A 12564-nucleotide genomic window follows, 5' to 3' on the forward strand; every position below is an offset into this window, starting at 1 on the left:
AAGCTCAAGCAGGTGTTTCAACCAAAACTCTTCCTTAGTAAGAATCTCTTGGAGCTAAAAGCACTGTGTTTTCTTTATATAACATCTGTACTTTTGTTAACAAGTGATTTATTTATTTTTAATAAGAACAGGGTTATTATTTCATATACTCTGGCAATGATTTTAGAATTGGGAAATTTGTGGCAGATCATAAAGTAGATTTGTCAGCTCAGGCGATTCTCTCCTGATTTTGATGATTGCTTCATAACATATATGTACATATATGTCCATATGTTGATACATGTGGAGCCTTTAGTTGTTCAAAGGACATCTGGTTGCTTGCATTAGGTTTCAGACAAGATAATGTGTGTGGCATTTGTTAGAAACTAACAATAGACTAGTTAAGCAGCCTGAGGCAGGGGAAATTTCAGGATGTCTTTACACTCCGGTGAATTGTCATAATGCTCTGTGTTGATGCCCTGGGTGGGGAAAGAGTAATCTAGTGCCAGCAAAGGGGGTGTGTGATGCAGTCTGAAGTTGAGGCAGTTGTTGGGACTTGTAACTCTTTTTCATACCTTTATACAATTATTTCTCTTTAAGTATTTTTTCGTCTATGCCTTTTTTGCTCTCTGTCTCTTTCTGAGTTTTTTTCTTTTTCTGACTCTTTGCTTCTCTCTTCCTTTCACTCTCACTGTATCCCCTTATTCAATAGACATTTCTTTCAATCTACAACTAAATTGACTTAATAGTTGAGAGAAAGGCTGTGCAGGAATACTGAACTATCCTGCAGCTTGTTGAGGGCAATACACTGCTCTCATATGCAACTGTAAATAAAATATGAAGACGCAATTGGGTGGTTGAATCTGAAGGAGTTCAGAGAAACGGACAGATGCATCTGGGAGGGCAGATATGGCAGAGAGCTGGGTTGGAAGGCCTACTAAGATTTGAATACCAGAAAGTAGAAAGGAGGACCTAATAATGTGACAGGTTCTCTGTCAAGTGATGGCTGAATCTTGGTTGATATTTCTGCAGAGAACAGTTGAATAGTGGGTGAGTGGGGTGTGTGTGTGGGTGGGGGAATTGCTGGATGTTCATTTGAACATCCAACCCAGAGTGGTTTAGCTGGGGATTGGATTGTGGAATCTTTGAAATTAGAGAAGTTTAGAATCCATTCAGCGGGTAATAATAAGCCATTGTTGGTTTGTACGCAGAGTGGCATGACAGAAGTGGGTCTGTGGCATACTCTCTTTTCCATCCTTTTGTTCTTCTCTGCTGTTTGTGTCTGTTGCTGACACATATGCTGTCATGGACATTAGTGAATATCAGGAGTGGTGCTCAGAGTCAGTAAGGGGAGATACTTTTGTATAAAAGACACGTGGGTTTCCTTTCTCTTACTTTGCAGTTATTTGCATCTAATTGACATTACAGCTGCTTCTATAAAATATTTTCCATAAGGATGTTCTGATGACACAAAGGTTTTTAAAAAGATAGTCCATAAATTCAAAAGGGTGAAAGAAGGGAACCCACATTATTCTTTTTCTTATATTAAAAAAACTCCATTATTCTGTTACCATGGCTTTCTGAAAGCTTCCAAAGTTTTTCAGTCTTTGTACAGCAACGAGTACTATACTTTTTTCCCCATTACTTTCTTTAATTTTTAAAAAAAATTTCAATTACAGCTGAAATTTCATATATTAGTGGTTAGACATTTATATAATGTATGAAGTGATCCCAGTAAGTTTTGTATCCTCCTGACTCCTTACATAGTTATGACAACATTACTGACCATATTCCCTGTGCTGTAGTTTACATCCCCATAGTTGTTTTGTAACTGCCAATTTGCACTTCTTAGTCCCTTCATCCTCTTCACCCAGCCCCCTAACCCCTCTCCCATCAGGCAAGCATTAGTTTGTTCTCTGTACCTATGAGTTTGTTTCTATTTTGCTTGTTTGTTTATTTTGTTTTTTAGATTCTACATATAAGTGAAATCATGTGGTATTTGTTTTTATCTGTCTGACTTATTTCAATTAGCGTAATACCCTCTATGTCTATCAGTGTTATTGTAAATGGTAAGATTTCATTCTTTTTATGGCTGAGTAATATTCCATTGTACATCTTCACCTAATCATCTATCGAGGGACACTTAGGTTGCTTCCATATTTTGGCTATTGTTTATTCAATGTTCTTTGTATCTTGTTATAGCCTTTTTAAAAAATCTGTTTTGTCTGATATGTGTTTGCATTTCCATTTGTGTGAAATATCTTATTATATCTCTCTATTCTCAGTCTGTGTGTATCTTTCTATCTGCAATGGGTCTCTTGTAGGCAGTGTATGTAAGTAAAGGTCTTGTTTTCCTCTTCACTCAACCATCCTGTCTTCTGACTAGAGCATTAATCCATTTGCATTTGAAGTAATTGTTGATAGGTATGTAGTTATTGCCATTTTATTGATATTTTTATCTTTATTATTTCCTTCTTCTTTATGAAGAAGTTGCTTTAATATTTCTTGTAACACTGCTTTAGTGCTGATAAACTCCTTTAGCTTTTCCTTGCCTGGGAAACTTCTCCTTCCATTCTAGATGATAGCTTTGCTGGATAGAGTGATCCTGGTTGTGGGTCCTTGCTTTTCATTACTTTGAATATTTGTTGCCAGTCCCTTCTGGCCTGCAGTGTTTCTGTTGAGAAACCAGCTGACATTCTTATGGGGGCTCCCTTTAGGTAACTAACTGCTTTTCTCTTGCTGCTTTTAAGATTCTGTGTTTGTTTTTAACCTTTGGTATTTTAATTAAAATATGTCTTGGTGAGGGCCTCTTTGGATTCATCTCGTTTGGGACTCTCCATGCATTCTAGACTTGTATGTCTATTTCCTTTGCCTGGTTAGGGAATTTTTTTAGTCATTTTTTCTTCAAATAGGTTTTTGATCCCCTGCTTTCTCTCTTCTCCAGAAGGATACCACTATGATGTAAATGTTGTTACAGTTGGTATTATACCAAAGGTCCCTTAAACTACCCTCATTTAAATTTTTTTCTTTTTGCTGCTCTATTGGGTGTTTTCTGTTGCCTGTCTTCCAAGTCACTGATATGATTATATGCTTCTTATATTTGTCTATTGATTCCCTCCCTATAATATATTCTCCCTTTTTAAAAAGATTTTATTTATTTGCTTTTAGAGAAAGAGAGGGGTAAAGAGAGGGAGAGAAACATCGATGTGTGGTTGCCTCTCTTGAGTCCCCCACTGGGGACCCAGCCTGAATCCCAGGCATGTGCCCTAACTGGGAATCAAACTGGTGACCCTTTGGTTCTCAGGACTGTGCTCAGTCCACTGAACAACACCAGCCAGGGCTGTATTCTTCATTTCAGTTATTGTATTCTTCATTTCTGACTGGTTCTTTTTTATGGTTTCTATCTTTTTAAGTTCTTACCCCTTCTCTTAAGTTCATTAAACATTCTTATAACTAGTGTTTTGAAGTTGGTATCTTATAGCTTGCTTGCTTCCATTTTGTTTAGTTCTTTCACTGGAATTTTGTTTTGTTCTTTCATTTGGAACATGTTTCATTGTTTCTTCATTTTGGCTCCCTTCCTATGTGTGTTTCTATGTATTAGGTAGATCTGTTATGTCTCCTACCTTGGCAGGGTATCTTTATGTAGTAAGTATCCTGTGGAACCCACTGGTGCAACTTCCCTGGTCACCTGGGCCAGGTGGTGCAGGGGTATCTCTCATGTGGGTTGTGTGTGCCCTCTTGTTGTAGTTGTGTCTTAATTGCTGTTGGCACATCAGTTGGTGGGATTGACCCTCAGGCTGAGTGGCTCTGAGGACTGGCCATGACTATATCAGACGAGCTGTAGTTTGGGGGCTGACCCCATGGAGTGGAGTTCACTGTAGTGTGGCTCTGGTGGCCGCAGAGCCTACCCTTTAAGCAGGTTGTTTGTGGAGCTAATTGGGTGGTGCTCTGGTTTGTTCTGAAGCTGACCACTGGGTGTGTTGGTACTGCGGGCTCTTGAGAGGGTCTCTAGTGAGGTCCAGGTCAGCCACTGCCTGTGCCTAGCCCATGGCCACCTTGGTAAGAACAACATAGTGATCAGTGGTTCTTAGCTGCCTGTGTTTGGCTTGGAGGAACCTGGGAGAGGTTATGCTGCAAACCAACCCGAGGTCAACTGCCACTAGTGCCAGAGGCTGCTTAGCAAGCTGTATAGGGCATGCAGAGGCCAGTCACTGATATTTTGGGTTTCATGGACCTTTGAGAGATTTTAGGAAACTCCTCAGCATGGGCTGAAGCTGCAGCTTGTGAGGAACAGCCACTGAGAGAGGTTTGGACTGGTACACAGGTTGGGTGGAGTGAGGTCTCAGAATCACCAGCATGGGCCATTGGTATCAAAGACTCAGATATGGCATCCAGCTGCACCTGCAGGCTGTGTGGGGGGAGGGCTCAATGAAAGAACAGTGGTACCTGACAACACTCTTTTCTGGGAGAGAGCTGGCACTCACCCTAGCCTTCACCCTAAAGCCAGACAGTTCGGTTTCTTCCCATATGTTCCTGGCATTTTTTGAGCTGCTGTTGCTTAGGGTGAGTGTGAGCAAGTGAGTGTGGGCACACTCTGCAGCATGGTGTTATCACTATTAATGAAAAACCCACATATTCTAGATTCCCCCAAACTTACCCCAATTTAATGTAATCAAATTAGATGTAATTTATGTCTCCCCCCGTGTCTCCATATTAAAAAAGGTGGGGTTGGGGAAGAATATTAAAAAGACCACACTAAGAAATGCCGGGCTCAGGGCAAGGGCTCTAAAGAAGACTTAAACCTGAGTGTAAAATTCATACATGATAAACATTTCTAGCTTTTGGAGATCTACTGAAGTTTGGACTGATTACAGCCTTCATTTGATCTCTTGAGATAGTCTGTTAGAGGTATAATCTTTAAGATCTGTACTGTATTTACACTGGACTGTTAGAAGAATAGCAGATAATTAGAATGCCAGTAACATTTCTTGAGTGCTTACATGTGTCAGACACTATTTTAAGTATATAGCATGTATTTAGAATTTCTCCCTATTTTACAGATGAAGAAAACTGAGGTATAGGGAGGCATAGGTAACTTGTTCAAGGTCACATAGCCAGAAGTCCAGGATTCAAAACCAGAGCCCGAGTTTAAAGCCTTGCAATTTGAGCAAGAGCTGTGCTCCACAAATGTGGGTGCACGGCCTCTTAGAGGCCAAAGCCAGGGTCCCAGAGTGTTCTTCTCCCTCACCCCCAAAGAAAAATAACTTCAAGGAGTTTGTTGTTTTCTTTTAAGTAGACCATGCAATTTTTTAAAGACAAAGTTAGCATAGTTAAAATTAGGGGGGTAAATAGTAAAGAAAAAAAATACAATAAAAACAATAAAAATCAACTATTAAAAAACATACTATATACGTATAAAATTGTGTGAGTTTTTAAACTTAAGTCTAGGTAATACAAAGAAAGCCCTCTTGGGCACCCTTAGTGGCTGTTCAGTCTTCCATGTGAGAGTGTATTTTCTACTTTTTCATTTTTAGGTATTTGGCTTCTTTCTATGTTCTTTTTTATTTCTCTTTTTTTCCCTTTCTTTTCCCATCTCCATTTTTAGTAAGACTATATCAAGCATCTTTTGTGTATAAAGCTTTGTTTGCCTTTAAAATTACTTTTTAATTATAAGGTCCCAAGGATGACATTGAATTAGAATATATATATCATTTTGAACCTGTTGATAGATATTTTTGCTAAATAGATTTTTCTAATGAATTATACCAACTTATTAGATTCTCATCAATATATGCAAGTACTCATTTCATCTAATCCTCATAAATACTATTTTCTCTAAAAATTAATTTTATTAAGAAATTTGATCTTATTTCTAAAATTTTATATTACTTCACATATGTTACAGAGCACTGATCCACTTTATTGATGTTTACCTCTAAAATAGTTGAGTTTTAAAAAAGTAAATGAGATAGAAGTGATGGTTGTACAACATTATGAAGGTATGAATGCCACCGACTTGTTCATTTAAAATGGTTAATTGTATTTTGTGTATTTTACCTCGGTGAGAATAAAAGTGTGCACGTGTACGTGTGTGAGCAGTGCGTCTGTGTGTGCGTGAGTGTGAGCCCTCGGGCAGCGAGCGCTGCTGTGCCCTGCTCAGGCGGCGGGCGTCAGCGTGATGCAGCTCTCTGCGGAATTCTCCTGGAGCCTGGGTCGCATGTGTAATGCACGTTGCCTTTCTTTCTGCCAGTTATTTTGTGTGTTGCTCACTAATTTGGGCCAATAATAGATTTAAAATGGTTGATAAATGATAGTTTTTGACCTGCCTTCAAAGGAGAATATCCTGCTAGATGTTATCATGCAAGTTTTATGGCTGCCTGAGGACGATCAAATAAGCACTGCAGGAAACAGAGGGTAAAGATCAACCCAGTTAGGAAATGGCGGGAATTGTCTGACGTCATGAAAGGGATTATAAACATCCCCGTACCCTGGGAAAAGTGGCCAACAGTATTAATAGTGACTGGTAGTTAGCCAACCCTGTGGTGGAAGTCTTGTAAGTGAAACAAAGATTGCTGCCCAGGGCATGCAAGACCTGCACTCCAGACGTCACTGGGGCCCTGTCCCACCTGCTGCTGCGCTTTGAGGCACATCCTTCTGCCCCGAACAGGGGTGCAGTATTTCCTCTTCCTAAGGAGCCTGCTACTGTGCTTTATGTATTCTCTACTGGGACTAAGGGATTTTCACATGATTTCTATGAACTCATTCATTATATTAAGACTATTAACCCCTGCCAGCCATATTTCTTACAAATTTTATTATTCCCAGATCCTTATTTGCTTTTGAAATGTATTATTTTTAAATCTTTATAATTTATTAATTTTTGCGTTGTCAAGTCTGTTGATTATTTCTTTTGGCCTTATATCACTCTAATCTTAGTCTTTCCCTGTCTAGTAATTGATAAATACTAATATATTTCCTTCAATTAAAAAATTGTTTTGAGTGTGGATTTTAAGGTAAAAATCTGAGTTGTATCCAGATTGCTAGTTTTTTTTTTTCTTTTAGCTGTTCTTACAGGTAAACATTAGGGTAATAATATTAATTTCCAGATCCAGTTTGAGCTTTCATTTGAAGTGTGATGAATTAAAAGTTAATTTGGAGAGATTTGACACTTTTGTGATATTTAATCTTACCATCTTGAGGCCCAGTTTATATTTTTTGTGATATTCTGTTTTTTTCTTTTCTTGTGGGTTATACATATTTTTATTAGAGGACTTTATAAACATTTTGATTTCTTATTCTACTGCAAAAAGGGCCTTTTCCATATATGTTGAGATTGCTGTCCAGAAATAGTTACTGATTTTCAAATATTTATCTGGTAAATAATAAATTCCTCAAACTTATTAAGTATAATACTTTTCAGTTGATTCTCTTGGGCTTTTATTCCAGTCAGAGTAATGAGTCTTTTGTTTTTTGAAAATACTGTTTTATTAACACCACAGTGGTAAACAACTTTATGCTTATGTTTTTGATAGATCATTTAGTCACACATAATTCAAAACTCACAAAGAAGCTAAGAGTCTTTACATTAAATGTGTCCTTCCTAAAAATCCTTAACTGTATGCCATTCTATCCTCAAGCAGTAAAATGTGATTTTGCACCATTTTATATTTAATATGTCACATTTACATAGCAAAATAATGAAGGCACAGCTAATACAAGCAAACTTAAACCCTTCCTACTTCTGAACTGGGAATGGGGACACACATTTAGAGTTTTCTTCAAGTATATATTTTTCCCCAAACATTAGCTTCATTGAAGAGTTCTGACAATTTTCACAGCTACATTCTAAAAGCTACATGACAAAAAGACTTCACAAGGATCAAACTATGTAACACTGTATACACATGCTTTACAGAATTTGCTACATTCTACATCTTTTCTAGTAAATTAATATTTCTAAAATGGTAGATAGAGGGATTTAATACTTAAACATTTGGGTTTTTTTTACACCTTTGTAAATGGACACTGCCAAGAAAACACACAAACACGAGACTATAAATAATGAACACATGTGTTGACAATATTATACAGATTACAAACCCTCCTCAGAACCACACTGTTTCTCGAAATTCAAATATTCAGAATATTCATGAAAATTTGGAGTGGCAGGTTGCAGACCTCATTCACAAAACGGTCATATCTCCATTGCAGGCTTCCTCTGACCCACCACCCGGCTCTGAAGTGTGAAGCTGATGTCTGGGTTGAAAAGCGAAGTATTATAGATGAGGTTTTTTTCTTGTGTCCTGCTGTTTCTGCAGTGGAAAATTTCAAGAGTAAAGAAACCGAAGAATTAAGCATTGAGAACATGTTCAGTATTGACTGGGGTTTCCGTGTGTGCGTGCGTGTGTGTGTGTGTGTATGTGTGTGTAGTGAGATCACAGAGTAATGAATGGGATTCAGAGTGGTTCGTTACTTCACATCTACTTGACGCCCTAAATAAGTTCTCAGTTCCAGTCCTCACAGAAGAGTAGTGAAAAAAAATCATTTTTCATTTAAGTCATTTTTTTCAATACCTTTTGATATATTTATTGGGTTCAAGATGAAAGTCAAATTTGAAATGGGCTAGTCAGGATCTGATTGCATCAATTTAATATCTTTTTAGGAATGTCAGAATTGATTCACATTGTATTTTGGTCCAAAACCTGAGCCTTTGTAAGTTCACCAATTTTTAACAAAACAGCAGGTTTTTCTTCATCGTCATTCAGCTCTTCCATCTCCGCCCCCGCTTATTCCTTGGCGCCATCAGACACCGCAGAGCCGGGACCCCCGTCTTTGGCTGCCGCAGCCTCTTCTTCATCCTCTTCCTCCTCCCCCTCCTCCTCATCCTCATACTCATCATCATCATCCTCTTCTTCCTCGCCCTCCAAGGTCCATGCACATCCCTCCATCTCTCCAGTGAGCTCTTGGATCTTGGCAAGTAAGGGCTTGTAGATTTCGTTATACTTTTTTTCCAGAGCCTGAAATTCCTTATCAAATTTGGCCTCTATCTTATCGCATCGCTTCTGCAGCTTTTTGAGGGCCAGGACTCGGCATTTCACCGAGTTCGGCAGGCTCTCGATAAAGTCATTTTTAGGCTTCGGTGCGTTCTCCGCAGGGCTCTGGGGCTCCTCGGCGGTCTGACCCGCGGCGCAGTCCGGCTCGCCGGCCGCGCCGTCGCGGTCTCCCCCCTGCGCGCCACCTTCTGCCATTACCTCCTCCGCCGCCTCCGCCGTGTCCGCCGCTTGGCTCGGCTCTGCGGGCGCCTGGTTCTCCGAGTCGGCCATGGTGGAGGAGAAGCTGCGGAGAGGTCTGAGCGGCTCCCGCGGACACCTGCGCCCGAGCTGCACCGGAGCGATCTTGCAGATGCGGCAAGTGGCCGTGACGTCGGCCGCGGCAATGACGTCGGCCGCGGCCCCACCCTTTCCACTCGAGCCTCGGACTGGCTGTCCAGAGTCAGCTGCTGGTCGTGCCCCCGGACTGCGCCAGCCTCCTGCCTCTGCTCCCGTGTCAGCTCGGCCTGGCGATCGACGTCAGAACCCGTCTCCCGGATACCCTGCCTCCAGACTGCCCACGTACCTGCCCCCCTGTGGAGCGAACCGGTCTCCTGGATACCCGGCCTCCCGTCTGCCCACATGCACTTTTTTCCCTCTGAAACGCGGGGCTGGGATGGTAGCGGGCGCTGGAAACACTTTTTCAGGAACTGCCCGTATGGCCTCAGCAGTTTCACTTTGCTCCTGTGTCCCTCCTGAGTCCCTATATGTCTCTTTGTACATTTGTCTTGGTCTTTGTCTGTATCTTCCCTTGCTGGCGTTGTTCTACCTTGGTAGGTTGTCTCTGGCTTACTCTTCTGGAGTCACCTCTCAGATTCCTCTGACTTTCCAGAAAGCGGACCCATGGGAGAGCTAACTCCCTTCCGTTCCCTTTGGGACTTGAGTGCTTCTGCATGGACAGTCCATCTGTCCATCCAACACCCCCTCTTGCCATTTCTTTACCTAGTGGCATATGTATGTGTTGCAAAGTCTTTGAGATATTTGCTAAGGAACCTCAAAATACAGGGTATTCTGGAATGTGTTCTAGAAGATGGCTCAGAATCCTTGGCTTCCGGGTAGGAATAAGGCTGGTGGACAGCCCCACCTTCGCTTGATTGGAGTATTTGGTTCTGTGGCTCTTTGGGGCCACACAGACACGTGCTCACACGCATGGTCGAGGCATTCCACGGCTTAGCTTCTGCCTTCCGGGTCTTGCCTGTGATTTGTATGAGAACATTAAGTCTTAAAGAGCCAGTTCCTATTCTCTAATAACAAAGTAAGTAGACTTTAGTTCCTCACCTTGTTTATTAAACCAAAATGATAGCTTCCCGAACAAGGATGAGGGCACATATTTTAGATTTGGAAGACAAGTGTTCATGCCAAGGATTCCTCAGGAATGCTTTCAAATTCAGTGTACTGATTTCATTGCTTTTCTTTTACTATTTGGGACTTTCTGAAGCTTTCCTATCAAGCATATGAATGTTAGGATAGTACCTCCCAAAAGATATTTGGTGCTGTCTTTTGGCTCTTGTGAGTATTAAGTTAGTTAATGATATGCAAAGCACTTAGTGCCAACACATCGCAAATGTTTGATAAGTGTTTTGATTTTTTTAACAAAATAATGTATTAATATGCGGAGATAACCTGCAATAATACTCCTCTTATAGAAAATTATCTTTGTGTCTTTCTCCAAAGAAAGTGACCATTTACAAAAGACCCAGTATACTGCCATTGGCAAGCGTCCCAGCGTTTTTATGTACTTGTGATTCCTGTTGTTTTAGTTTATTTTCTTAATTTTGTTCCAGTTCATCTACTTTGCTCTTCCCTGTTACCATTTGTGATTACTGTTTTGTGGTTAAGGCTGAACCCTGACTAGCCCCGACTAGATTTGGTGACGCGTCATCCCTTGTCCACTGCAGCTTCCCTGAGGTTTGGAATACTTTATCTCATGTTAAAGATAAGGAATTTAGGAGCAGGAAAATAAAGTGAAAGAACTATTCTATGACTATATGCATCCCTGAGTGGCAGAATCGGGGCAGAAACCAGGCCTCTGACTGCTGTAGTAGAGTTGTGACAGACTTCAAAGCAGATTTTTAATCACAGCACCTGGCAGCTTGTCTGAGACAACCAGGATATGCTTCCTCGTCTTTCAGGGTTTTTATGTTCCCATCTTAAAAAAATCTTACAACTTACTGTTAAGCTAGGACAGTTTTTTAAAAGTTTGTTTTATTGAGATGTACCTTATGTACAATAAAATTCATCCTTTATAGAGTGCTTTGACAAATACAGTCATTACTATAGCAGTGGAGAGTAGAATAATAACGTGATCCCCCACTCAAATTCCCTCATGGGGAATTTACTGCTAGCCCCGGCAACCACTGATCTGTTTTCTGTCTCTATAATTGTGGCCCCCTGCCCCCCCAATATATAAATGGAATGATGTGTATGTAACCTTTTTCACTAGGCATAATGCATTTGTGATTACTTTGTGGTGGTATATATTTTTTTCTTTTTAAAAAATTGTATTGATTATGCCATTAAATTGTTCTATTTCCTCCCCTTCAATTCCCCTCCACCCTGCACCCTCCCTCCCCCACCATCCCCCCTTTAGTTTATGTCCACGTGTCTCAAGTTCTTTAGATTCTATATTTCCCCTACTATTCTTGCCCTCCCCCTATCTATTTTCTACCTACCATCTATGCTACTTATTTTCTGTGCCTTCTCCCCCCTTCTCCTTCTCCCACTCCCCTGTTGCTAACCCTCCATGAGATCTTCATTTCTATGGTTTGCTCCTGATCTAGGTGTCCTCTTAGTTTGCTTTTGTTTTAGGTGTGGTTGTTAATAACTGTGAGTTTGCTGTCCTTTCACTGTTCATCTTTCTTATCTTCTTTTTCTTAGGTAAGTCCCTTTAACATTTCATATAATAAGGGCTTGGTGATGATGAACTCCCTGAATTTGATCTTATCTGAGAAGCACTTTATCTGCCCTTCCATTCTAAATGAAAGCTTTGCTGGATAGAGCAATCTTGGTTGTAGGTCTTTGGTTTTCATGACTTGGAATACTTTCCAGCCCCTTCTTGCCTGTAAGGTCTGTTTTGAGAAATCAGCTGACAGTCTGATGGGCACTCCTTTGTAGGTGACTGTCCCCTTATCTCTCGCTGCTTTTAGGATTTTCTTTTTGTCTTTAATCTTGGGTAACTTAATGATGATGTGCTTTGGTGTGTTCCTTTTTGGGTCCAACTTTTTTTGGACTCTCTGAATTTCCTAGAAGTCCATTTCCTTTGCCAGATTGGGAAAGTTTTCCTTCATTATTTGTTCATATAAGTTTTCAGTTTCTTGCTGCTGTTCTTCTACTGGCACCCCTATGATTTGGATGTTGAAATGTTTAAAGTTGTCCTGGAGGTTCCAAAGCCTCTCCTCATATATCTGAATTCTTGTTTCTTCATTCTGTTCTGGTTGAATGTTTACTTCTTCCTTCTGGTCCAAACTGTTGATTTGAGTCCTGGGTTCCTTTCTGT

The 12564-nt window shown here is 40.4% G+C and overlaps 2 protein-coding genes across 5 annotated transcripts in view; one reads left to right on the forward strand and one right to left on the reverse strand.

Moving 5' to 3' along the window:
- HERC3 (HECT and RLD domain containing E3 ubiquitin protein ligase 3) overlaps positions 1-12564 on the forward strand; it is a 105658-nt gene that overhangs the window by 83508 nt on the left and 9586 nt on the right. The gene's annotated exons all lie outside the window — the stretch shown is intronic.
- NAP1L5 (nucleosome assembly protein 1 like 5) lies at positions 7441-9738 on the reverse strand. The gene has a single exon (XM_037141078.2). The coding sequence runs from the start codon at positions 9300-9302 to the stop codon at positions 8766-8768; it is 537 nt and encodes a 178-aa protein (XP_036996973.2). The 5' UTR covers positions 9303-9738; the 3' UTR covers positions 7441-8765.

The sequence above is a fragment of the Artibeus jamaicensis genome, unplaced genomic scaffold, assembly GCF_021234435.1.
Source record: "Artibeus jamaicensis isolate MK-2021 breed Jamaican fruit bat unplaced genomic scaffold, CSHL_Jam_final contig_452, whole genome shotgun sequence".
NCBI classification, from domain to species: domain Eukaryota; kingdom Metazoa; phylum Chordata; class Mammalia; order Chiroptera; family Phyllostomidae; genus Artibeus; species Artibeus jamaicensis.